This window comes from Notolepis coatsorum (genome assembly GCF_963971535.1).
Source record: "Notolepis coatsorum genome assembly, chromosome: 8".
Taxonomy (NCBI): Eukaryota; Metazoa; Chordata; class Actinopteri; order Aulopiformes; family Paralepididae; genus Notolepis; species Notolepis coatsorum.
The window spans coordinates 52,879,546-52,907,199 of NC_140172.1; the positions used below are offsets into that span (position 1 = coordinate 52,879,546).

The 27,654-nt window shown below is 42.3% G+C and overlaps 1 protein-coding gene across 1 annotated transcript in view; it reads left to right on the top strand.

Moving 5' to 3' along the window:
- The first annotated feature begins 10,947 nt into the window (after window positions 1-10,947).
- Window positions 10,948-27,654, top strand: part of dmpk (DM1 protein kinase) — a 64,421-nt gene continuing 47,714 nt past the window's right edge. Inside the window, exon 1 of the mRNA XM_084320820.1 lies at window positions 10,948-11,291. Within this exon, the coding sequence (XP_084176946.1) occupies window positions 11,120-11,291 (172 nt within the window). The 5' untranslated portion in view covers window positions 10,948-11,119. The remainder of the gene's footprint in view (window positions 11,292-27,654) is intronic.

A 27,654-nucleotide genomic window follows, 5' to 3' on the forward strand; every position in this document is an offset into this window, starting at 1 on the left:
CTGTATGCAAATTGCATAGGGTCCATATCACTGGGGAGGGAGGCACAAATGTGATCCTTGACCAGCCTCTCGAAACATTTCATGGCCACAGAGGTGAGTGCCACCGGTCTGTAGTCATTGAGACCTGCTGGGGAGGGTTTCTTTGGTACCGGGATAATGGTGGACATCTTGAAGCAGGCAGGGACCAATGACTCCTTCAGGGATCGATTAAATATGGTGGTGAACACAGGGGCTAGCTGGTTAGCACAGGACTTAAGTATGCATCCTGTTATTCCATCTGGGCCAGCAGCCTTTCTGGTGTTCACCTGCATAAATGCTCTTCTCACACTATGTACCGTCAATGAGAGAGCCCCCCCGCCCCCCCCCCCCCCCCCCGCGGATGCCCCCCCCCTCCACAACAGCCGGCATTGATCATTGATGCCTCAACTCTTATGGACGGAGGGAAAGAGAGGGTGGGGGTATATTGGATGGTGATGAGAGAATTGGTGAATTGGTACAATCTGGGGGATCATCCCTATGTTCCCCGGGTCCTATGTTCCCCGATTGATTGATTAATTGATTGAAAATTGTATTAATCTTTATAATTTTATTAATTATTAATGTCCGCCTTGTTTCGAACTGGTTAAGCTTAGGCCCTCTTTCGAAGTTGGTTAAGGTTAGAGTTTGGAATCAGGGATGGTGGTATAAAATGTTCAACCAATCAATCAATCAATCAATCGGGGAACATAGGACCCGGGGAACATAGACATGCTCCCCAATCTGGAATACATGAACTGGTATGAATGAGTATGTACTGCTCTGTTGAAATTGAGGCTATACTGTCTGTAGGTTTGACAACATATCCATACAAGCATAATTATATATCCCATAATGGTGATGGTGGTGATTTGCATTTGTGAGGTGTCAGCTTGGGTGTGGGTTGCACCAACGATTATCTTTTAAACTGGATTCAAAAGTGGTTAATTTAATTATGTTGCACCAAATTTAAAGGTTTGTTTCAAATTAAGCAGCATTATATCTAAACCTCTCTTTACATCTCAGTTTAGTTTTGACTCCAAACTTGAATTCATCTTAATTATGTTGCTCCAAAACTTTAAACTCCAATTTAAACTTTGATCAAGGATTAACTTTAAATGGACAGTTTAGGTGGTTAATATATTTCTCAAAAGAGGAGAGATTTTAGTTATCTACCAAGCCATGAGTTGAGTTCGCTAGCTAGCTAAAACCAGGCAGCAGAGCAAAACTATGTTACAGTGTAACTGTTGGCTAGGTAGCTAGGTGCTAGGTCATACCAACAATGTTACAGTGTAACTGTTGGCTAGGTAGCTAGGTGCTAGGTCATACCAACAATGTTACAGTGTAACTGTTGGCTAGGTAGCTAGGTGCTAGGTCATACCAAGAATGTTACAGTGTAACTGTTGGCTAGGTAGCTAGGTGCTAGGTCATACCAAGAATGTTACAGTGTAACTGTTGGCTAGGTAGCTAGGTGCTAGGTCATACCAACAATGTTACAGTGTAGCTGTTGGATAGGTGGCTAAGTCATACCAATAATGTTACAGTGTAGCTGTTGGATAGGTAGCTAGGTCATACCAACAATGTTACAGTGTAGCTGTTGGCTAGGTAGCTAGGTCATACCAACAATGTTACAGTGTAGCTGTTGGATAGGTAGCTAGGTCATACCAACAATGTTACAGTGTAGCTGTTGGCTAGGTAGCTAGGTCATACCAACAATGTTACAGTGTAGCTGTTGGCTAGGTAGCTAGGTCATACCAACAATGTTACAGTAGCTGTTGGATAGGTAGCTAGGTCATACCAACATTGTTACACTATAGCTGTTGGATAGGTAGCTAGATCATACCATTCATACATTATGAATTAAAAATGGGGGACCCTGATGTAAACAAGACGAAAGTCTTTCTCTAGTCTGCATCCCCTTAACAATTGTGTGTATTGAGCCGTACTGTATTGTACCCATTCTCCAATCTGTTAATAAAGTTTTCAATCAATCAATCAAACCAACAATGTTATAGTGTAGCTGTTGGCTAGGTAGCTAGGTCATACCAACAATGTTACAGTCTCTCTCTCTCTCTCTCTCTCTCTCTCTCTCTCTCTCTCTCTCTCTCTCTCTGTGCATGAGGTTGGCCTAGATGCACTGTCTCTCAGGGCAAGATCAAATGAATGATTCGTAATTTATATGTTATTCGATAGCCTCATTTTTATACAAGTAATATTCATACCGGTTTAAACAATAGTATTCCCTATCTTTGCTGAGCAAGAGCTTTGTGCAAAAGGAATTAAAGGCCTGTCCCATATAGACACGTGTCCTAAATATAGGCCGGTTGAGTTCAGTGACTGAAGCAAATAAAAGGCTGGGTTATTCATTTAGGTTTTACGGTAAGTTGACTTTGAGGTGTGAAAGATCTTGGGACATTTACCTCGTCGAGCGTGTGCTCTTATGGGTGAAGTTACATTTACCCTTTTCCCTGGAGCGGCATCTCACATTCTAAATGTAGGCTATATGTACTGCTAAACCGAAGCCTAACCATTGGCAGAACATCCCAAGTGATATATTGTAATAGCTCAAGCTAGAGTACGTAATGATACAAATAAAATGTGAATTAATTAGACACACTCTTGTTTTTTCACCTCTGTAGAGTTGGATGATCTAGTTGTAATCTGTGCTCACCTACTATGATGTGCCACCTTCAGTATGCAAGGCTATTCTACCTATGAAAGGGTCTTACCTGTGTGAGGCAGGGACACAGCTCATCTTCACTGGGACCAAAACCAGAGGGTAGTCCAACCCTGTGCCTTCAAAAAGAGTAGTGTACTTTCTTTTCAAAATAAAAGCCAGGATAAAAGCTTTTTTGTTTGTTTACTCTCTCATAGGTGGAGCTTCTCTCTTGTCATCACATCATTTATTTCTGGACTCTTCTCCCCTCCCTACTGTTCCCTCTGTCTCATTTAGTGACGCACACAATTCCACATAGACAAGCTCTGATAGCCAGCTTTACCAACTGACAGGCTTAGCGTCACTTCCAATTATAAACAAAGCCTTGACACAGTGAATGTACAGCGACGCGGGGCCTAGCGGCCACGGACCACGGTACAGTATGGGTCAGGGTGAGACAGTGATTTCACATTTTACTGGTTATATTTTCTACATTAAAGCCATGCCAGATGGTCTCCCCAAAAATACTTCTGACTAAAATGGTCCACGATTACACAGTCATTGAGGCCACGTTGTATACCAGACTAGCTTAATGCTCTAAAAAGAGGCATCCAATAGGGGATCAAAGAGGATTGTGGGGGAAGTAGGTTTTCTAATCAACACTATAGTAAACACCGGTATTGTGTTATAGTCTTTGATCAGAGCTGCATACAAGCTGTCAAACATTCTATGCTGAGTCAGAGAGACAATATAAATTGTATTCTGCGACTTAGAGATTAAAAACTATTTTAGTTCATGGACCCAAACTGACACTGTAAGTGAGTTGATCTCATGGTTGGAAGCTTAGGTTGAGCGTTCACTCCACAGCCCAGTCATTACCTGTCACAACCACAGGGAGGCAGTAGCACAATGGGGCAGTATTGTTTTCAAAACTCTCATTTAGGCCTACTGTTCTGTGTCATGTATCACTGGGTGGGTGGCATTAACAGTCAGTGACAATTATGTTCATTTCATAGGGCCTGAATTGAAGTTGGCTTTTCACTAGAAACTTAACATAGCATAGCAAATCTTTAATAACACAACATAACATAAATATAACATAACATAATAGTATATAACATAAGTTAACATAATATAACATAACATAACATAACATGAGCCATTCACAGTACTATGAGCATACAGTCCTTTTTTTGCCCAGTGGGAATTGAACTCCAAACTCTGGCTGTGTTAGTGTCATGCTCTACCCAGTGTTAGTGTCATGCTCTACCCAGTGTTAGTGTCATGATCTACCCAGTGTTAGTGTCATGCTCTACCCAGTGTTAGTGTCATGCTCTACCCAGTGTTAGTGTCATGATCTACCCAGTGTTAGTGTCATGCTCTACCCAGTGTTAGTGTCATGCTCTACCCAGTGTTAGTGTCATGATCTACCCAGTGTTAGTGTCATGCTCTACCCAGTGTTAGTGTCATGCTCTACCCCAGTGTTAGTGTCATGCTCTACCCAGTGTTAGTGTCATGCTCTACCCCAGTGTTAGTGTCATGCTCTACCCCAGTGTTAGTGTCATGCTCTACCCCAGTGTTAGTGTCATGCTCTACCCAGTGTTAGTGTCATGCTCTACCCAGTGTTAGTGTCATGCTCTACCCCAGTGTTAGTGTCATGCTCTACCCAGTGTTAGTGTCATGCTCTACCCAGTGTTAGTGTCATGCTCTACCCAGTGTTAGTGTCATGCTCTACCCCAGTGTTAGTGTCATGCTCTACCCAGTGTTAGTGTCATGCTCTACCCCAGTGTTAGTGTCATGCTCTACCCAGTGTTAGTGTCATGCTCTACCCAGTGTTAGTGTCATGCTCTACCCAGTGTTAGTGTCATGCTCTACCCAGTGTTAGTGTCATGCTCTACCCAGTGTTAGTGTCATGCTCTACCCATTGAGCCACAGGAAATGTACCACATAGGACCTGTACTGGTGCCAGAATCATATTTGCTGTGAACAGCTGAACTGTTTTTATTCAAACAAGCGAAGAAAGAAAAGCAGTGGAAAATATGCATAGAAACACCTAAAAATAGCGAGCCACAAATACACAGTTGATATTATTTCAATGTCTAATAATTTTCTCCCACTATTTAGCCACAACATTCTCCTGGCATGTGCTGAGTGTTGGCAGGGCTTAGGTATCCAGTGTTATGTGCGGTCTGTACCACATTGCTATGCTGCTGCCTCCCCAACACAAACATAGACACACACTCATCATCATGGGGCCAGCGTGTGTGTGTGTGTGTGTGTGTGTGTGTGTGTGTGTGTGTGTGTGTGTGTGTGTGTGTGTGTGTGTGTGTGTGTGTGTGTGTGTGTGTGTGTGCGTGTGCATGTGTGCGTGTGTGTGTGTGTGTGTGTGTGTGTGTGTGTGTGTGTGTGTGTGTGTGTGTGTGTGTGTGTGTGTGTGCACTGTGCACATACCCAAAGTGTATAGGGTTGCATCAATATTCATGGAAGACGGCACCCACAGTGATCAAGATCAGGATCGGACACATTTAAAGGCACAATCAGTGATCCAAAACTAATGTTGTTGGTTTTCATTTCAACATGTTTTCATTCTCTATTTGACTGACTCGGCTCTAATGCCCCTTTTCCACTGCATGGTACCTACTCGACTCTACCCTACTCTACTCTACTCGCTTTAGGTACCTGGTACTTCGTTCTTTTTCCATTGCAGGTACTAAGTACTCAGTTTGTCTCCGTGTGGGGAGGCGGGCCGCTGGTGTACAGCATGAGCGCTCCAGCATAGCTATGTCCGTGAGCTAGGCGCAAGCCAGAGTAAAACACAGTTTTCAATCAATCAATAACAACATTAACGAGACTCTCGTTGTGTCTATTCTGCTAACGCTAACGTTACCTCTCATTGTGTCTATTCTACAAGCTTTAATGTTACCTAGGCTCTCGTGTCTATCTGCTAACGTTAACGTTAGCATTAGCATTAGGCTAACAACAAGCTGTAACGTTACCAGTCTCGCGTCTATCTGCTAACGTTAGCATTAAGTAATAACCGGTTTAAAATGGATGGTGATTACCTCACGTTGTGTCTATTCTACTAGCATTAATGTTACTAGTACAAACAATCAATAGCGAGTTATATTGATCACGCTATGTACGATAGCCATGCTAAGACGCTAGCACAACATTAGCACCTAACCTAACAACAAGCTTAACAAGTCAGCAATCTTTTTGTGAGACTAAACTCTCCGCTCGGTGGCAAATTGTGTTGAAGTCGGTTTTGTTTTGTCAATAAATGAGGCAGAATACACAGTGACTGTATCCTTTTTTGTTTATTGCACTTGTGCCTGCTGCAAACATAATGAAATCCTACGCGAGACATTAAAGATGGCGGCTTTCTGTTTTTGTGGAGACGCTCCAACGAGTGACGCGTCTCTCTTCTGACCAATTAGTGGTCTGCAGTGTTTCACGTGACTTTTCTGGTGCCACTTCTACCCGCTTGGAACCTCGACAGAGCAGGGACTAAAAAAGTACCCAAAAAGTACCCAAAAAGTACCTGGTACCAGGTACTTTGGTAATGGAAAACCGAAAATGCAGAGTAGAGTCGAGTAGGTACAGTACCATGCAGTGGAAAAGGGGCATGACTAAAGACTAACACTAGACAGCTGGAAATGTGTTTTTATTCGCTGCATTATGTGGCTGTAAAAGGTTAGCTCTTGTTGGTAATGTTTGTAAACACGTGTGGTAAAATAGATCTATATACTTTATTAAATGGTAAATAGCTGCATTTATATAGCGCTTTTATCCAAAGCACTTTACAATTAGTACAATTGTTCCTCACATTTTCCATTCACTCACACATTCACACACTGATGGCAGAGGCAACCATGTAAGGTGCCAACCTGCACATCGGGAGCAATTAGGGGTTAAGTGTCTTGCTCAAGGACACTTCGACATGCTGCCCAGGAGGAGCGGGAATCGAACCGGGAACCTCCAGATTACCAGACGACTGCTCTACCTCCTTATTATGAAAGTTCCAAATGGCAAATGGGGTATCACTCCATCACTCTTTCCACAAAGTGGCAGTAAAGTGGAACATTCTGTGTTCCAACCACCACTGAATCTCAAATGAGGAAGAGGCAGTGTTGTCTTCTGGGTTTCTGAATTTGCCTCTAATGGCATGGTAGCTGTGGGAATGCTTTGGCTGTATTGTGCAAATGAATGCTCACTCTAGCTTTAATCTCTTCGATGTGAATATACCCCATCTTGATGGCCAAAGGAAAATAATCACAGATTGGGCCTTTAACAATGCAATCACTAGCTTAATCCTTTGGAATCCTCTGAATCAGTATGCAATCCAATTACATTCTGTCACTTCTAGATTAATTTGCCACCAAAATCCAAAAGCCCAAACCAATAAAAATCACCAATTTTCTCTACAGTACCTGGAACAAGGTACAGCAATCGGATTACAACTGTCTTGTCTTTTTATATGATCAATTACCCAGCTCTACAAAACAAAACAAAAACAAAAACATACCTCACGTTCATCACTCAAGAACATGTTTTGGTGCATGTGAGCACATGCCCTACACCTCCACTTGCCAACCAAAGACTCAATCATGCAAATCACTGTTTGTAACGTGACATGATCTACTGGCTCCTGTGTGGAGGGTAATCTTGTTCCACCGGTATGTGGGTCCTCAATTAGTTTTAGTTTTGTGTGTGTGTGTGTCTGCCAACTTAATCAGGTTTACAACAAAACTGGTTCCTGGGTGGGGGGTGAGTGTGTCAACTTAATCAGGTTACACAGGTCAAGCCAAACTGTGGTCTGTTCCCAACTAGCCATTCTGAATAATGCTATAATAATGTTAAATAACCATTCATAATCAATCAAAAACACACTATAATATCAAATCTATTGGCCATATGAACTGAATGAATAAATGTTACTTCATTAGTTTGAGAGTAATAATGAAATAGAGTCTTGGGGGGGGGGGGGTGAGAACAAAATGTTTAGGCGTTTTGTGACAGCTGTGGTGTATTTATCAACAAAGAACGGAGGCAGTTCCTTGGAGAAAGTCAAAACAGAAAGTTTAGGAGAGAGAGAGAGAGAGCAGACATGCGTTGATTGACAGACGCCACAGGAGAAGAGGACAGAGGGACAGAGAGAATGAACGGATGAAGAGAGAGAGAGGAGGATTTTCAAAACCAGTGAACTGGGGGAGATAGGAGGAGATCACTGCTGAAAAGAGTGAGGCGCCGGTTACACCTTAGTTTCGTTTTCATTTCATTGTCAGATGAGTTTTCGCCGCAACGTAGCAGGACACAGTCACACTTTCGTTTTTGTCACCTGAGCACAGTGATGTAGTACACTGCCAAAGCAGTAGGTGGCAGTAGGTGGCGAACATGAAGGCAATTTCAACCAATCAGAACTTGAATGTGCCAATACACTTCCTGCAAAGAATATGTCAACAAGGCGGGCGCCTATGGGCGCCACCATCTTTTGCCTATTTACCCAATGCAGCAATTATTTTTCAGCAAAGTCTAATAAAAGTGCAATAAACAAAACGGATACATTCACTGTGTGTTCTGCCTGTCATTTGTTGATGAAACAAAACTAACATCAACACAAGTGACCACCAAGAGCGGATAGTTTAGTCTAAAAAAAGATCGGTAGCTACATTGTTAGCTGCATGCTAACGTCAATGGAAAATGCCATTATAACAGTATAGCATTGTGGCTAGAAGTTAACGTTAGCTCACGCTAGTTAGCCAGCACCAAACTGATGATATCGGGAGCTATCAGTAGTTAGATAACATTAGAGACAACGCTGTGTGTATTAAACAAAGGTGAATAGATGACTGGGCCATTTTGTTTAATGCTTGTTAAGTTGAAAGAGGAGCTTTGAGCTAACAGGGTCTGATAGCTAACGCTAGCTCATGTTAGCCAACCAATCGGTAATGCTAGCAGAATGAATGGATGTAAACTTTATTTAACATATTGCATATGGGTACAATACAATACGGCTCAATACAAACAATTGTTAAGGGAATGCAGACTGTTGTAGCTTGGACTGGGGTCCTTATAACAATAACTTGACAACACATGGTAGCTGCAGCTATTTGGGACAGCTCTGCTGTCACCGGAAGGGCACGCAGATGGTATCTACTGCGCATGGGCGTTTTCGCAACAACGGCTCCGTGAAGGCTACACGACTGTTGTGTAAAAGGGACATGAAACGTATTCAAAAAACGACCACAAAAACACTAGTCTAAGTGGCCCCTGAGAGTGTGGGAGGGACTCATGATGCGTTGCACAGCAGAAGCACGTGCACACAGGAATGCGCTGCACTCGACTGATGCGCCAACTCGCAGTACCCACCTGGCTACTTTGCATATCAATAGCCATAGGCGCAAAAAATGTGACCTTTTATTTTTGGTTGCACGCAAACTGTCCAGGTTCTGATTTCATATACACACACACACTACTAGGCTATACTACAGCGAGCCCCACTCATTTATATATAGTGCAAATTAAGTGTTCAAATGAAGGCATCCAATAATATATGAACCATTGTCTTACCTTAATGCAGATAAATGCGACGTTTCGTCTTGGTGAGAAAGACCATTCACAACTTGAATCACAAGTTGCAATGAAGTGAAAGTTTTTCGTAATTTAGATCTCATCATGCTTTGAAAACAATGTACATACAGTAGCTCTAAAAAGTTTCCACGATTTGATGAACTCGGACTCTCATCATGTCCTCTTAGAGCAAGCCCTTGTTTGCCAAGATAAAACAACATACAGCCTCAGGTGATCGGTAGTTATGCCTCTCCTCGCTTCTCTACAAAGCGATCGGCGGGCTGAAATTCAGAACACAGATGTTTGCTTTACTCTGCCTGCGGGATCAGGATGATCATGTGAATGATGTGATTGGCCACATTATTTAACCTGAGCCTATGCGTGATTGGTTACTGCCTGTACCTGGAATGTTAAACGCTGCCACCGATTGACACCTTCGTCGTTGACACCTCGGCCAGCCGGCTGCAGCACAAGACACACACAATAGCCAGCAGCCTGCGCATATATTATATACATTTCAAGATTCCGAGCATAATATTCTGGGTAGGCATAGCCCCTCCTAGCCTTATATACGCGCCGCCTATGTCAATAGCGCCGGTCGTCAGGTGTGTTACATTCCATTCATAGAGGCAATAAGGCACTGTCTTTAGTCTGTCCTTATGCGAGGGAACATTTATGCGCATGCGCGGGAGCGCGCACACGCGCCCGGGCGTCATTAGCGTGCGTGCAACCAGTGTTGATATGAGCAACGCAACACTGGAGGGAGAGAGAGAAAGAGGGAGAGCGAGAGGGAGACATAAGGAGGGCTGTGGGTGACAAATGTGAGAAAGATGTGAGACAATGGGTGTGTCAAAAGATTAATAAAAAAGATAAAAGAGAGAGTGACTTCTGAACTGAAAACATGACAGTGTAGGAGTTACTAAAACCCCAGGTCAATGTGTATGTAGTTAAAAGGGTGACTGAAATCATCTTTTAACTAAATGAAAGCCATGCAGCGGGACAAGGGGATAGTGACTAAAACTAGGAACCATTTTGTTAACACACACACACTCACACACACACACACACACACACGCACACGCACAAACACTCGTTTTCCATCAGCTGTTTTTGTACAAAGTTTGGAGCACCGTGAATAGAGAGAGTGGGAAGAGAGGGAGAAGGGGTGAGAGAGACAGTCCAAAAAAGGTCTGGAGTCAGGGCTGGAGAAACTGCAGGCTTGACAGATGCTGCACAACCATGGGAAGAGAAGAATAAGGAGAGAGAGAGAGAGAGCAAGAGAGAGAGAGAGAGAAAGAGAGAGAACAAGAGAGAGAGAGAAAGAGAAAGAGAGAGCAAGAGAGAGAGAGGACAGACGTGAAAACAAATAGAGCAAAAAAGGTAAAAAGTGGTTTGTGAAAGAAACATTTGGGGACAAATGTAAATACAGAATGTGCAGACACACTCCCATTCTGTGTATCAAGCAGAGTGGAGAGAAAGGAGCAGAGAACTGAGTGAGGGCAGGGGTTGCCCAGAGAGGGAGAAAGAGGGAGAGGGAGAGAGAGAGAGAGAGAGAGAGAGAGAGAGAGAGAGAGAGAGAGAGAGAGAGAGAGAGAGAGAGAGAGAGAGAGAGAGAGAGAGAGAGAGAGGGAGGGAGGGGGAGTCAAAAAAAAGATAGGGAGGTAGGGCTGGTGGGAGTGAGAGAGTGAATAGAGTGTGACTTGAACAACCGGAGCAACTGTAAAGTAAAAGTAGCACCATAGCCGCTGCAGCTCCAGTAGCTTCAACCTGCCTGTAGATCCCAGGCTTGACCTCCAGAACCAGGCCCCTCATGGACACCACCAGGCAGCCCACACCGCACCGAATGTAAGGGAGGAGGGCCCGCGTCATCTGGGCACCATGTCGGCAGGCTCTGGGCTCGGGGAGCCGGGTCTAGCGGAAGGAGGCCCCCAGCCAGGCCCGGGACCGGTGGGGCTCCAGACGCTGTTGGACCTGTTAGTGGGAGTGTACCAGGAGTTCTGCTCCTCGCCGCTCTCCAGGGAGAAGTATGTCTCCGGTTTCCTGCAATGGGGTGAGTGCTTCTGCTTCCTCCTCACCTCACCCTCATGTGTGTGTGTGTGTGTGTGTGTGTGTGTGTGTGTGTGTGTGTGTGTGTGTGTGTGTGTGTGTGTGTGTGTGTGTGTGTGTGTGTGTGTGTGTGTGTGTGTGTGTGTGTGTGTGTGTGTGTGTGTGTGTGTGTGTGTGTGTGTGTGTGTGTGTGTGTGTGTCAGTAACTGCCATGACCCTATGTTTACACCAAAAGACATAGGCTACTGGTAGGACCTCTATTCTATTGTGACTGTTGCTGTTTCATCTAATAGCAATTCAACGGGCGCAACAACCTCAGCCCCACTAGTTTATTTAGATGATCTGTTTTGTTACTCTGTTAATAATAGGCTGGAAGAAACTGAAAACTGGAATGTAAACACAATGCAAAGGAACAGGCGAGTCATTGCCAATTCTGTCTTGCACTTAACCTTGCACGGCAGCTGGCTTCGCGAGACCAAGTGAGAATTCACCTTGTCAGGTTTCAAGTTACGCGCTTGCGCCCGATGCCACAGTGGTTTGGACCAATTAGCGTCCTTTGAGGAACTACTGGCGGCTACGGGCATGGTTTAATTGTAACAACAGTATTATTTTTTATTAAAGTCCCAGCCCTGTTCCAAAATGTTTCAAAGGACGATTTCCCATCTGGCTAGTCAGTCTTTGCACTAGCATTGGTGGTGAAATCTTGTCAGAAGGAGGTGTGCTCTTACTCACAATCTCACAGACAGGAAGCATTTAGTTAATCTCTTGCTCAACCTAATTTCCCCTTAAGCAGATTCAAAGGTGAGCAACCGTTTCTGTCTGTCAAGTCAATGCCATGCATATATTCTTCATCTGCTGATTTTAATAATTCACATGAGCTCATCTGTAATGAGTGCCATATTCATACTTCATGCAAGTGTCATTACATTATATTAAAGTGATGTGTAGCCTAATTGTGGCGCCTGCTGGCTGTGAGCAGTACTGTCTCAGTGTTTCCAATTAATTTCCCATGAACATCTTTGTCTGTGCTTTTATAATTTTTTGCGCATGTAGTCTTCCTTGCTTTCTTGTGTGGTCGAGGTGGCAGCACATTTGTTTTACATTGTTGAATAGAGCACAATGAAACTATCACATCTGGTTCATTCTAGGCATATCTGGTACCGGGAGAAGGCTGAACAAGCTGGTCACACCAGACCATTTGAAACTAGAGCAGTGAAAGTGAGTGATGTGTTGAAGCGTCGGTGGTCTCTGTTCTGTACATTTGTTCCAGAACTTAACTTGTTAATTCATTAATTCATAGAAATAGTACACATTGTTACTATAAAAGCTACACTGTCTCATTATCTTTATTATACACATGTCCCTGCTTCCCTATGGCACATTTGATATCATCACAAATGTTAGAATCTCTTCTTGGCTTTCTAACTGTGTGATTAAATGGGATCAATAGACTCAATTGTTTTTTTCCTTTTTACATGTTGTCCTTTTTATTTGTCCTTGATACTGCATGTGGGGTTCATGGGGAAATTGGCTTTTAGGTTTTTGTAACATAAGATAATAATTCAAACATATACTGTATATATATTATTTATATATTTGATATAACATAATATTTTAAAAGCCAAATTGCCGACCCCAAATGACCAGAGTGTGCAGAGATTGCACTGACGCTGGTGACGTCGGGTGACCATGGTCAGCAATGCTAGGCTATTTTTGGCCAACGATTTTAACTGCCGCTTTGAAATTCAAAATCCCCTGCCTTATCAGAGAGAGAAATGTCTATTAGAAGGCCTTGTTCACAGGGACCACAGCCGAATGAACCACGGACACTACAGCAGCCTTGTTCACAGGGACCACAGCCGAATGAACCACAGACACTAGCCTTGTTCACAGGGACCACAGCCGAATGAACCACAGACACTAGCCTTGTTCACAGGGACCACAGCCGAATGAACCACAGACACTAGCCTTGTTCACATGGGACCACAGCCGAATGAACCACAGACACTACAGCAGCCTTGTTCACAGGGACCACAGCCGAATGAACCACAGACACTACAGCAGCCTTGTTCACAGGGACCACAGCCGAATGAACCACAGACACTAGCCTTGTTCACAGGGACCACAGCCGAATGAACCACAGACACTAGCCTTGTTCACAGGGACCACAGCCGAATGAACCACAGACACTACAGCAGGACTGATCTATTAATAGTCCATTAATTTTCCTATAGCTGCAGGAGATCGTGGAGAGACAGGAGCAGCCGGAATTATGTCACCCGTGAGAGGTCTACAGTGGCGAATCCTCCTGGAAGCCAACGGAAGCCAGGCTTCCCCATTATTAAAATATGAATTAATATGAAATATGAAATATGAAAAAAAATATATAGTTTACAATAATAACAAAAAATCATAATTTTTCATCTCTGTGTTATAATTTTTTGTTGTTGAAATTTCTCCCTCTTCTCCTTCTCACTCTCTCTAACACACTGAGACACAGTGCAGTCACTGAGGCAGTCACTGCAGCAGAGGAGAGGAGGCAGAGGGGAGGTGTCTTTCTCCAGCTTCCACCATGTGATTCATGTATGTGGAGTCCAAAACCAATACTAGCCAATCAGATTCAAGCTGACTAAAGCCATTCCCACACCTTAAAACGGGTCCGTCAGCAAACTAAGTACTCTGGCCTCTGCACATTTGCCGCCCTGGAGGTGTGAGAAGAGCTTTACTCAGCTCGAATCTTATTAAATCTAGCCCATGGAATAATAGGCCTATAGCTGTATGTTTACACTTGAAATGTGTATTTTTATTTAGTGAGCATTTTTATTTTGTCACAATATTATTTGGCTTAAATATATATATATATATGTGCTATATATATATATTTAAAAAAAATATAAGAAAAAAAACACATTTTTAATTAAAGAAAAATGTGCATCCCCAGTTATTTTACCCACGCGACGCCACTGGAGGTCTATAGAAAAGAATGGGAAGGCCAGATTTTGAAACCAATGGGTTGACATTACGATAATACTGTATGTATTGTTGTTATTTGGGTATCACAAGGAGCCTGCAGCTAGGTTGTACCGCACTTCGGAAGTAAATAATTTGGTATTTGTTTAATATCGCAACATATTTTGAACTTACCAGCTGCAAAAATTCAAAGGTTATGATAATAAAAATATTGGAAATATAGGGGAAATGTCAACAAAGACTGCCCAATCAGCTTCATTAAATGCACAACTTTTTAGCTCAGCCCGGTTGTTTTGCCGAAATGAACCGCACCAAGAAGGTAAACGAACCAGGGTTCAATTCAGCAAAACTCAACAAGGCAGGTGTGAAAGTGTAGGCCTACAAACATCCGTTGGATTTTTTCTTACTCTTTCAAAAATCTAAATGTGTTGTTTTTATGCAACATCAATACATTGACATTATTATAATATTATAATAATTATAATTAATTAATTATAATAATTAAATAGTAATTATAAAAAACAAAATAACTACAGGGTGCACAATAAAAGTATTGCTTTTCCCCTAAAAAAATGTATGTTGTTGTTCATGTATCCCTTTCCTACTTCCCATTTCCCCACGTGGAATGCACCTGATTGGATATACTGGTGCTCTCGTACGACATCTAGTCGCTGAATTTATAGTTAATAGCACTTATTGCAATTTTGACCCTTCGCTATAGGTTTGCACAGGGGAATGGGCTGAGTTTAGAAGATACAATGCAATGAAGAAGTACAAAAGTTTCAAGACCTTTTTTTGTTTCTCTCTGTACTGCACGTTGGCACTGCACAAGTCATCTGTACTGCACATTTGTACTGGAAAACGAAATACCATCAAAATTAAGAAAACTATCATATTTTGGCCATATCACCCAGCCCTACATTGAAATATATCATTCTTAACAAATCCTAATTGACTTACCATTGTGAAATAAATATAACGGCGCTATAACCCGTTCCCGCCTCGACTACTGCAACGCACTGCTCGCTGGCCTCCCGGCCACTGCCACCAAGCCTCTTCAACTCATTCAGAACGCAGCGGCCCGCCTGATCTCAAATCTACCGAAGTCGGCCCATGTCACCCCACTTCTTAGGGACCTGCACTGGCTCCCCATTGCTGCACGTATCCGCTTCAAGGCCCTCGACCTAGCATACCGTGCGGCAAAGGGAACCGCTCCCGCCTACCTCCGGTCAATGGTCTCTAACTACACACCCTCAAGACCCCTACGCTCTGCATCTTCTGGCCGCCTCAGACCTACTCCTATCCAAGCCCGGCGGGAGGGTCATCAAAGAGAAGTCGCCTATTCTCAGTCCTTGCCCCACAATGGTGGAATGAACTACCCACCCCAGTTAGGACAGCCGAAACCCGTCCAATCTTTCGCCGTCGACTAAAGACGCACTTCTTCAACCATTATCTGAAATAATTAAATTTGTATCTAACCCTAACTAACCTTACTGTCATGCACTTAGAAGATTACTACTACGCAGCACAGCTGATAATAGTAGCATGTTGGTGCAACAAGAATTATGAAGCCAAATGGAAAGACATAGAAACAAAAAATGAGGGACTCAAAGTGCAGGCACTAATAGGAGACAGGGAGCTATACAGAAGAAAGGAACAACTAATAGACCCAATTACCAAATTCACTATAAATATATGGAACAAGATAGTAAAGAAATACAAGCTAGAAAAAGAAACCAAGATACTGAGATGGATAACGCACGACAACAAATTTAAATCAGGGATAGAAGATCATGGGTTCAAAAGATGGGAGAGGGGGGGGCATAACAGCAATATGTACAATGATAGAAGGAGGGGAGATCCAGACTCTACAAAAATTTAAAGACAGATTCGGACTAGAGAATAGAGACCACTTTAGATATTTACAGATTAGAGACTACTACAACAAGGAAATAAAACTAGACAAAGACAAAGATCAGAATGGGATAATTAGGATAATGGTAAAAGCATACGAAGGAAGGAAGGTGGGGGGGGTATCAGCACTATATCAGGCAATAATGGACAGCAAGGACATCACAACCATATATATAAAGGAAAAGTGGGAGAAAGAATTAGAAACGGAGATAACAGAAGAAGAATGGTGTTTAGGGCCAAATAGCATTTCAATTTGCTCTGGTTTTGGGTTGTTTCTTTCCAACATACAACACACAACCACGGGGTCAAGGATATGGAGGGAGTTTGGGTGGAAAAACATAATTAGATTCTTTATAACACCAGAAATACAGGGCAACTATACACCAACACAGAAACCATGCTGGAGAAAATGTGGACAGGAAATAGCAAATCACTCACATATTCTGGGGATGTCAGATAATAAAGAACTATTGGGAAGAGATAGGAGAGATAATAAATGAAATAGTAGGATATGAAATACCCCAGACAGGCCAAGTATTGTATTTAGGGAACTTAAAGGACGACTCCACTTTTTTTGGAAATTAGCTTATTTAACATCTTCCCTGGAGTTAGACAAGAAGATGCATACCTTTTTTGTCTCTGTGCGTGCATTTTAGCTTTGGGAATAGACGCTCCGTTAGCATAGCTTAGCTTCATCACTGGAAGTGGGGGAGGACAGTAGCCTTACAGTGCCTTACAGTGTATTGCAAGGTCTGACATTGACCAAACTTGATATGCATGACCTTGGTGGGCTCTAGGTCAACTCCTGAAAAGGGGGTCAATGTCAGACTTTGCAATCAAAGTTAGGGGGCTAATAACCCTTGCCATAATTTCAGTGCGCCCCCTAACTTTTGATTGCAAGGTCTGACATTGACCCCCTTTTCAGGAGTTGACCTAGAGCCCACCAAGGTCATGCATATCAAGTTTGGTCAATGTCAGACCTTGCAATACACTGTAAGGCACTGTAAGGCTACTGTCCTCCCCCACTTCCAGTGATGAAGCTAAGCTATGCTAACGGAGCGTCTATTCCCAAAGCTAAAATGCACGCACAGAGACAAAAAAGGTATGCATCTTCTTGTCTAACTCCAGGGAAGATGTTAAATAAGCTAATTTCCAAAAAAAGTGGAGTCGTCCTTTAACACAGGAAGGAATTCAGGAGGAAGACAAATACTTGATTAAGATATTACTAGTAGCAGCCAAGAAAGCATTGACGAAAATGTGGTATAGAGTAGAAGCACCGACGAGGGAACAATGGACAGAGATAGTGGGGGGGATACAGGAAATGGAGAGAATCACACATAGGCTGAGGCTACAAGACGAGAAGTTTGAGTCAAAATGGGAGAAGGGAAGAGTATATAGGAAGAAAAGAAACGACATCACAGGAGAGTGAAAAGGAGACAAGAAGAGAAATAGAAATCGAAATGAAAATAAACTAGGTACCAAAGAACCCATGTCACTTTATTCTTTTATCTCTTTTCTTTGTTTTTAGTTTTTTTTGTTTTCCCTTTTCCCTTTAGTTAATTTATTTTAGGTCAACTCTTCATTTGATTTTGATATTATTTTCTACTATCAGCTATATCTTTTAGTTCTTATCTGTCGAATTGTATTGTACTGTCTTTTATAATTTTGACCGCCAATTGTATTGTTGTATGTGGATGTTTGTTTGTAAATCAAGAAACTGAAAATAAAAATGTAAGTAAAAAAAAAAAAAAAAAAAAAATTGTACCCTTCCTGATGACTTGTCGTACAGAACTTGTAAGTCGCTTTGGATAAAAGCATCAGCTAAATGACTAAATGTAAATGTAAATGTATCAGGGTGTTTAAATCTGAGATTTTGCCTCAAACCAAACTCAACTAGGGGGCTAAGGCCAGGGATCTACACTACTTAGTTTATTTAATATATTGTAATCCATATCACATCAAAATGAACTATTTCAACTCAGCCTACCCCTACTTCAGACCATAAAAGAAGACTTGGAAAGAGTCCAAAACTCTGTATCTGTAGGCTGGAGCTCCACAAAGCTCTATTTCCTCCGCATGACCTCTGTCCTCCCACCACCTCCGGGCCTCCAGGCTTGTACTCTCTCGTCAACATTTTACTGAGAAAGCAAACAAAGAAAACTGCAATAAATTATCCACCCTCCAGAAACCCAAATCTATTCAGCAATTATTTCCTCTCTAACCAATTACAGTACATTCAAAACGGTACAAATCAAGTTTCAAGTTCAAGTTTCAAGTTTCTATATTAGTTGTCATACAGAAATACAGAATACTTTTGCATGAAATGCTTCTTTCTGTTTTTCTCCTGAGAGTGTGCTAGATAAAATAACAAGATAGTGTAAAATAGTAATATAAGTATAAAATAGAAAGTCAAGTACGTAAACAAGTGTAAACAAAACAAAAATGTTCAATATACATATATACAGTATATACAGTCTATACAATGCAGATACAGTACAGTGTAGAAATGGTGAGGTATAGCTTAGCTTGTGGTGCCACCTTGTGGTGGTGATGTGCATGAGATTGATGCCAATAAATATAAAGTGAGTTAGTGGTACCAACTACCATGGTACCAACTACCAAGCCATCATGGCTATAGAACAATCAATAACACAAGACCTATTCATCATACATGTACTCTTCACTGGCAGACCAGAAAAACTAAATCACAATTGCTTCAAAAATTATACCACTGTTACAGCTCTAACCGCCTGCTCAAAAGCAAATGACATTTTCCACTACAATCCTTCCCCTACCGATCTCACTCCAATCTGGCACAATGTTCCAAATCAACAGAAGAGCCTTTATATTCCCAAAATGGAAACAGAGAGGAGTAATCAGCTTTGAACATGTATCCGGTTACAGATTGCTTATGACCTTGGACCTTCTACAAGATAAATACAAATACATATACCTGACCACTGCTACTTCCAATGTATCCAAATAAAAGAAACCATAAAGATGAAATTGGGTATTGACAACTCCCAGCTATATTCTTTCCTCTTTATCAAAAACGAAATCTTGTCTAATAAGAAGAAAAGTACTGTCACAAAACTATTAAGGCAAAACTGTGTCGATAATACCAACGGAGAAATGGATACAGGACATTAACATACAACATCTTACTGTAACACCGACAGGCCAAACAGATGCAATAACATTCTCCATGGCCTGCAATTCATGAATCAACTGATACAATATAAGATATTATATACTGTAGAGATGCCTCGAGATCACTACGACTCGCATATGTTATCTTACACATGTCCCTGTCCCTTTCATGTCCTCTGTCTTTGTCCAAAAATCCAAATCATGAGCAAGCTGGCTAGTATCCTGGTCGTCAGCCTCCCTCTCTTAGTCCCTCACTGGTGACCTTCAATTCACACATCTCAGTAAACATTCATCAACGATAGAATATTCAGTTCACAAAGCTTCACAAAGCTTCACAAAGCTTCCTAGCACTAAAATGTTGTCCTAGGGGTGAACCAACTCATTTTTAAGTTTGTCCGAGGCAAGCGACAGTTGTGATTGGAGGATCAGGAAAAGAGGGTGGAGTTTGAGATAGGTCAATTGACTTCCTCCAGCACTGAAAACAAATGCTAATCAATACTTCTGATATCTCATAAACCCTTTTGACACTGTGACGTTGCTTTTTGGATGGATTGAAATGACTCCCAATTTGTGACAAATCTGGTTTCTCAAATGGTTTGTAAACCAGGGTTTAAACTATTTAGTTGGGCAATCGGTTTTAATAATCTAGGTGATATGGCCAAGAATACAGTGTCCTTACAGTACAAGTAATGCGAGACAAGGTAATGCTAAGCCAGGACTCAACTAACTTTATGCCAACCCCTCCTGATATGCCCAGGGGGTGTTAGCTGCATGGTGTCGTCCTACCAGGCTCACTGCATTGCACACAAGCACACACACGAATACATGTACATGTGTACTCCATATTGTATTATCCATAAGCAGACAGAAGGTAACCCAGACACAACACATCCAAACATACACACACATTGCACATAGCTTCCCTGTGGGTATTTCTGTTGGTGTGTCCTGCTAAGTCCACCATGTATGGGCAGATATACACATGCATGCTCACACAGAGTGACACATGTGTTCACAGACACACAAGGGCCCAGAAGTGATGCACCTCAATGGATAACTGGCTGACTGCCATCGCTCTGTGTACAATTGTCATCACTTCTCACCCCCTCAACTTTTGCCCTCGCACTGTCTTTGTGTGTGTGTGTGTGCCCGTGGGTGTGCACATGCATTGTCCAGTAAGGGGGGTATCGTATGTCTTCAGTGACTGGCGTTTCCTATTTTAACTTCAGCATGTGTCCAGTATGAGAGGATCCAATGTGAGAAATGGACAGCTGACCAGTGATAAAGCAGGTTCCTGGGTATAATCGGATTTTAGACACTGAGATATGTAGTAAATTTGCTTAAAGCGACACAGCAACATTATGAGAAATGCACTTACCGTCTTCTACAGAGTCAAACAAAAAGATGGATCATGCCAATTTCCTCTCTGTGCATTCAATAGAAAGCTATCTGGTTGCAAGCTAGCCTAGCTTAGCACTAATGAGTGGATATGGACCAGCTAGCCTAGCTGTTAGCCAAAAACACCTCTCCCTGAGTTTTAAGATATATAGGCTAGTGGTCCGTGTCTGTGAGGAAATACAGAAATATGAAATATGTAACTTTCTTAGCCCATCAGAATATTGGTCTGTTAGTCCAGTGTTTACAAATATTACCAATATAAACAAACTTTTTTACAAACTTTAAATATTTACCCATTGTCTAATATTATTGTGTCAAGAGCTCAGTCAACCAACTAAATAATGAAGACATATCTCCATTCTTATTTTTGGTGGTGGGGCTACCCATTTGTTTATATTTGGATCACCAGATCAGTAAGGTTTCGACTTGTATATATTTTTTTGAAATTTCTTAACTCATCATCACTCAAAATACAGATTTGTTTTGCTGCAATGTTTACAAATATTACAAATGTAAACTAACATTTTACATCCTTGAATGTCCTTTGAGACTCGTGTTTAGCAGCAGTCACATGTTCTCAGTCGTTGTACCAAAGGCACAGACAATGAATGTCAGACTGAAAACAAGGACACAGTGTGTGCAGCTGACTTGTCTTACACAAAGCGCATTGCCTGTGGGCCGCCTCTAGGGGCAGAATGGCAAACAGTGAATGAGTGAATGAGTGAGTGAGTGAGTGAGTGAGTGAGTGAGTGAGTGAGTGAGTGAGTGAGTGAGTGAGTGAGTGAGTGAGTGAGTGAGTGAGTGAGTGAGTGATTTTGTTTTTTGATTTTACTACGGATCCCCATTAACTGGTGCCATAGCAACCAGCTAGTCTTCCTGGGGTCCACACAAAAAAAACATACAAAAACAATTATTATTGCAAAACAAAATTATTAAAAGTCAGTACTCAACACATGCATAATTAAACTAACAATTAAGATGGCTAAAATGACATGCAAGCACAGAAACAAAACAAAAAAATACTTAAGTGTTAACAGTGTTAAATAATAATTTAAATAATAATTTAAGATTATTTTAAAAAGTGAATCTACTGTAAATGCAGCAGAGGTTTTGAGGCAGGTTATTCCAAAGAGTTGATGCTCTAAAAATAAAAGATCTCCGTAAAGCGTTGGTTTTTGGACCTGGCAAATCAAGCTGCCCACTACTGGAACCTCTAGTGTAATGCTCATGCACAGTATTACTAAAAACAATCTGTTTATGTATAAAAACAGGAGTTTTACTGCTCATGACCAACTTGAACAGCACAAGTATATTAAAACTTAACATGCAAGGGCCCACATGTGATGATTTGCCCACCGGCACTTTGGCGACCACTAGTGGCTCGGGTGTGCATATTTTGTATACAATATATATCGAATTGAAGCCCCATTTGTTGCCTGTCGACAGCCCTTTCAGGTGACAAAATCCGTTCAGCGGTTCTCGAGTTACATGCCGATATTTGAGGTTTGTGCAAAGTACACGGTATTGTGCAGAATACCACTCCCGACTCTTGGGGCTCTAGTTCCGTCAATGATTTGGCGGTCTCGAAAATTATTGTGGAGGGTTGTAGCCAATGAGTGTGGCTTTCCAACGATACCCCAACTGAGGATGTACGAATCAGGAATCTAGGTGAAGAACTAACGAGCGAAAACAGGAAGAGGAAAAACGCTGAATGAATTGAAGTCTGAGAAAACTGAGCTTTTCTTTTGTATACAGTTGACCAAAATCACTGCTAATCACTAATTTCTGAACGGATCTTAATGAAATCTGGACATGTACTACACAAGGCTTCAGGCTATGGATCTTTTAAGCCATACACATTTCTGGGGAAATACTACTTCTGGAATACTAACTACTACAGAACAACTTGAGTAACAAGTTTTTCTACAACTCAAGTTCAGACCTATGTTACTCTATTTCATTAGCACTTAAAGTGATCTTTCTTTATTGTATCATAAACTTCAGAATGTTATCTTTTAAAAGAGACCAGGCGCATGCATGTGCTATAAGTATAAAGTATAGTATTTTGGTTTGCAAAATAAGTATGCAGTCCTCAAAAATGAAAACTAAAATGGCCATTTTTGGGGGCGCAGGTTAAGACAATCTATTTTCAACATTAAGCCAAGAGAGGCGGGCATGCATAGCTTCCTGAGGTCACCACTGGCAGCAGATGACCACATCGCAGAGCAATAGTCAAGATGACATAAGTGGTGAGTGAGTGAGTGAGTGAGTGAGTGAGTGAGTGAGTGAGTGAGTGAGTGAGTGAGTGAGTGAGTGAGTGAGTGAGTGAGTGAGTGAGTGAGTGAGTGAGTGAGTGAGTGAGTGACTGCCGGTCTAAGGCTGAGGTTAGACTAGTGTATTCCTGGCGTTTTTTTATACGTTTTTGACGACGTATCATGTCCTATCTACACAGAAACGCGTTTTTTGGCGTTTTTTTGTGGATACGGCTGAAACGCAAAATTGTGTTTGCGTTTGGAGATACGCAAAAAAACGAGTCGACAAACAGCGTGTAGTCAGCACGCTAGCCGTTGTTGCGAAAACGCCCATGCGCAGTAGATACCATCTGCGTGCCCTTCCGGTGACAGCAGAGTGTGTGTGTGTGTGTGTTTGGGACAGAGCTCCGTGTCCCAAATAGCTTCAGCTACCATGTGTTGTCAAGTTATTGTTATAAGGACCCCAGTCCAAGCTACAACAGTCTGCATTCCCTTAACAATTGTTTGTATTGAGCCATATTGTATTGTACCCATATGCAATATGTTAAATAAAGTTTACATCCATTCATTCTGCTAGCATTACCGATGGCATGAGCAGCTGGCTAACGTGAGCTATCAGGATTCAGACCCTGTTAGCTCAGAGTTCCTCTTTCAACTTAACAAGCATTAAACAAAATGGCCCAGTCATCTATTCACCTTTGTTTAATACACACAGCGTTGTCTCTAATGTTATCTAACTACTGATAGCTCGCGATATCATCAGTTTTGATGCTGGCTAAGTAGCGTGAGCTAACGTTAGCTTCTAGCCACAATGCTATATGTTATAATGGCATACTCCATTGACGTTAGCATGCAGCTAACAATGCTACAATGATACCGATCGTTTTTTAGCCTAAACTATCCGCTCTTGGTGGTCACTTGTGTTGATGTTAGTTTTGTTTCATCAACAAATGACAGGCAGAACACACAGTGAATGTATCCGTTTTGTTTATTGCACTTTTATTAGGCTTTGCTGAAAAAAGAATTGCTGCATTGAGCAAGATGGTGGCGCGGCATAGGCGCCTGCCTTGTTGACATTTTCTTTGCTGGAGCTTCCAGGAAGTGTATTGGCACATTCGTTCTGATTGGTTGAAATTGCCTTCATGTTTGCCACCTACTGCCACCTACTGCTTTGGCAGTGTACTTCATCAGTGTGCTCTGGTGACAAAAACGAAAAAAAAACGAAAGTGTGACTCGAGGCGCATGACGTCGCGGCGATACGCGGCGATGCGTATAAGAAAACAATACGAAGATGATACGAAAGGTGTAACCTCAGCTTAAGAGATGCTTGCATCAAAAAATATTATCAACCCAATAAATCTCGATGTTAACAAAGACAGTAGTGCGATGGAAGTGTTTCAAGAGAGGGTGCCATAATGCAGTCATAGATTTTCTATAAAACAGTAGGGTTGAACAACAACAACAACATGTCTGCAGGGGAACCTTATTATCTATCAGAGGTTGTTAGTTTGTAGATTGTAGGATTCATGTTTTCCAACAAGAATGGCTCTAGTTTGTGTTGTGAAAATCAGTCCCAATACATCTAGTTCAGATTCTACTCAGATGTCTTAAAGGTAGAATCTGTATTGGCATCAAACAAAGAGCCCCACTTGGGTACTGTACCGTGCTTTGTTTACATTTCTTTGTTTTGGTTCAACATGCGGGTTGGATTTCAGTGGGTGCTAGGGGAGGTGTTTGTACTGCTGGCCACACCTTAGAGCCTGAAGTAGCCAGCAATAGCAACCCCTCATGTATACCCACTCGAATTCAATCCACACATCAAAACAAAACAAAGAAATGTAAACAAAGCGCAGTACCAAGTGTGTTACGATTCAAGGTAAGAATGTTGAGTCCAATTGTAGAATGGAAGAAGGAGTGTTGCTTGAGTGTTGCTCGATGGTGTTGCTCTTCTCAAATACCGTGTTCGTTTATTATTAGAAACACTAGAGCAAAAGATAATGGTACAGAAAAGCATAAATGTAGCCAGGCTACAACTGAGAGGTAATTTAGGAAAGACAAGTTCTCAAGAAAGATGCAAATTAGCAAAACATAATAACAACACCGGCCAGATGTTCCACTTCTGCCCATGGACAACTGCTCCCAGTAACACTGTTGAAGAACCGACAACAGACAGGAGAACAGAGGGTTACTATAAAGGGCAAAATACACAGTGTAACCCAGGTTTCAGATTCATAACTATTTAGTTATAGGAACATAAATAGTTAATGCCATTGAATAAGAACATAAATAGTTAATGCTATTGTGTAAGAACATAAATAGTTAATGTTATTGGGTCATATGTATATTCATATGAGATTAGCAATGTTTTGACCAAATCCTTTGAATTGCCTCACTGCCCCTTTAAATTACCTCATGACGCGAGATAGGTGCCACCATAGATATCTATAGAACATAGAGTGTTCTATATATATCTATGGGTGCCACAACAGCCACGCCTTGCTTTACGGCAGGTGAGCCTTGCCTTACGGCAGATGAGATTATAGATTGACGGAGAGTCGGAGACTGACGCAGCTGAATGCTGCTGGATACTGAAATGAACTAGCGCCACGAAATAGTTATCAAACAGTCATAAAAGATTCCCCCAGTTACAAAACCGAAGAAGTTGTTGCAGTTAAAGAGCATACCACTTCCGGAAGCGGTTTTGGCCAGGTTTTTCTAGCACCCCGTTCCACCCCCGGGAAGAGTTCCCAGGAGTCCCGACCGACCACCACTCATCACGTGTGCCCACGCGGGACGAGGCAGTGTGCCGGACCGACACAAGATGGCGAGCCAACCCACTGAACCTCATATCTAGATCAAGGCTATCCCCGGCCTGATCTGATTACCCGTGTTGCCTCAACACCCTGTTGCCTCAACAGCCTGGTAGGATTGTGAAATTACCTTCCTCATTCCCAGTGAGGAAGTGGATCAGGAATTAACGAACTAATTGAACTTGAGTCACAAGAACTTCCATCATATCCTTTTCTATGATACGAACTGATTGAACGAGAGCACAAGGACTTCCAAGGGCTTTTGACCCCGTTTCACATTTTGTATCTTGATATTGTATTTTGTATTTGATTGATGCACATTGTATATATGGGTACTGACATTTCTCCTGTAAGAAAGGAGAGTTAAAGGGTAAATGCACCCAGTAAGATACTTGAACCACTGATATTTCTCCTGTAAGAAAGGAGAGTTAAAGGGTAAATGCACCCAGTAAGATACTTGAACCACTGATATTTCTCCTGTAAGAAAGGAGAGTTAAAGGGTAAATTCACCCAATAAGATACCTGAACCACTGATGTTCTCCTGTAAAGAGGACGAGTTAAAGGGTCAATGCACCCAGTAAGATACTTGAATCTCACTGATAACATATTGATTATAGTTGAATCGCTGATGGTTCTCCTGTAAAGAAAGATGGTTTAAAGGTCATTTCACCTGATAAGGTATTTGCATTCCTATAACCTTGAATATTTCTACTGGTACTGTTATGGTTTGTAACCGACCCCAATCGCACAACACAAGACAGGTATGATGGTTTGCCAAGAAACAGATATTTATTGAGAGACAGGGAAAAAAGGGCACTGTCCCTTTAAGGGAGAACACAAATACAGGAATATAACAAGAGGGGAAAAACTAGGTGCCTTTAAGAGGCGGGCAGGAAAAGGGAACACTAAGGGAAGGTTAATGAACGCTAGGGGAAACATTAAAGGAAATGCTAGGGGAAGGTTAAAGGAACAGAGGAACTAGAGACTAGGAGATGTCGGGACAAGGAGAGCTAGGGAACAGGAGAACTGGGGACTAGGAGAACTAGGGACAAGGAACTAGGTGGAACTAGAAGGGGAGAACTTGGGACCAGGAACTAGGTGGAACTAGAAAGGGGAGAACTAGGGACAGAGGGGACTGAGGCCCGCGGAGGCGGGCTGGGGACAGGGAGGAACTGGGGACTGGTGGGAAAACATCTGGGCCGCTCTGCAGAACAGAGGAGAGGGTTAATATTCAAAAGGGAACAAACAGAGCAGATGCAGAACAGTCCAAATAAACAAAGTAACAAAGTAATAATATCTTCGTGTGACAAACACACAGGGGGAGATGTAATGTCCAAAAATACTATCTAAGTGAGAACAAAAACAGAGTGGGAGATGAAATGTCCAAACTACTAACTAAGTGAGAACAAAAAAGGAGGCATTACGCTGGGTGAGTGACATCACAATCAAAACTCACCCAGGCGTATGCGTAATGGTACAGGAACAGCAGCGGGACGAGGGCAAGAGGCATTACGCTGGGTGAGTGACATCACAATCAAAACTCACCCAGGCGTATGCGTAATGGTACAGGAAACGCAGCGGGACGAGGGCAAGAAGCATTACGCTGGGTGAGTGACATCACAATCAAAACTCACCCAGGCGTATGCGTAATGGTACAGGAAAAGCAGCGGCGGCGAGGGTGTCGCCACCGGGTAGCTGGCTGTCCGAGCCGAGGAACAGAGTGCTGGAACAGCGGCGGTGGCGAGGGTGTCGTCAACCGGGTAGCCGCTGTCGGAGCCGAGGAACAGAGTGCTGGAACAGCGGCGGTGGCGAGGGTGTCGTCCACCGGGTAGCCGCTGTCGGAGCCGAGGAACAGGGTGCTGGAACAGCGGCG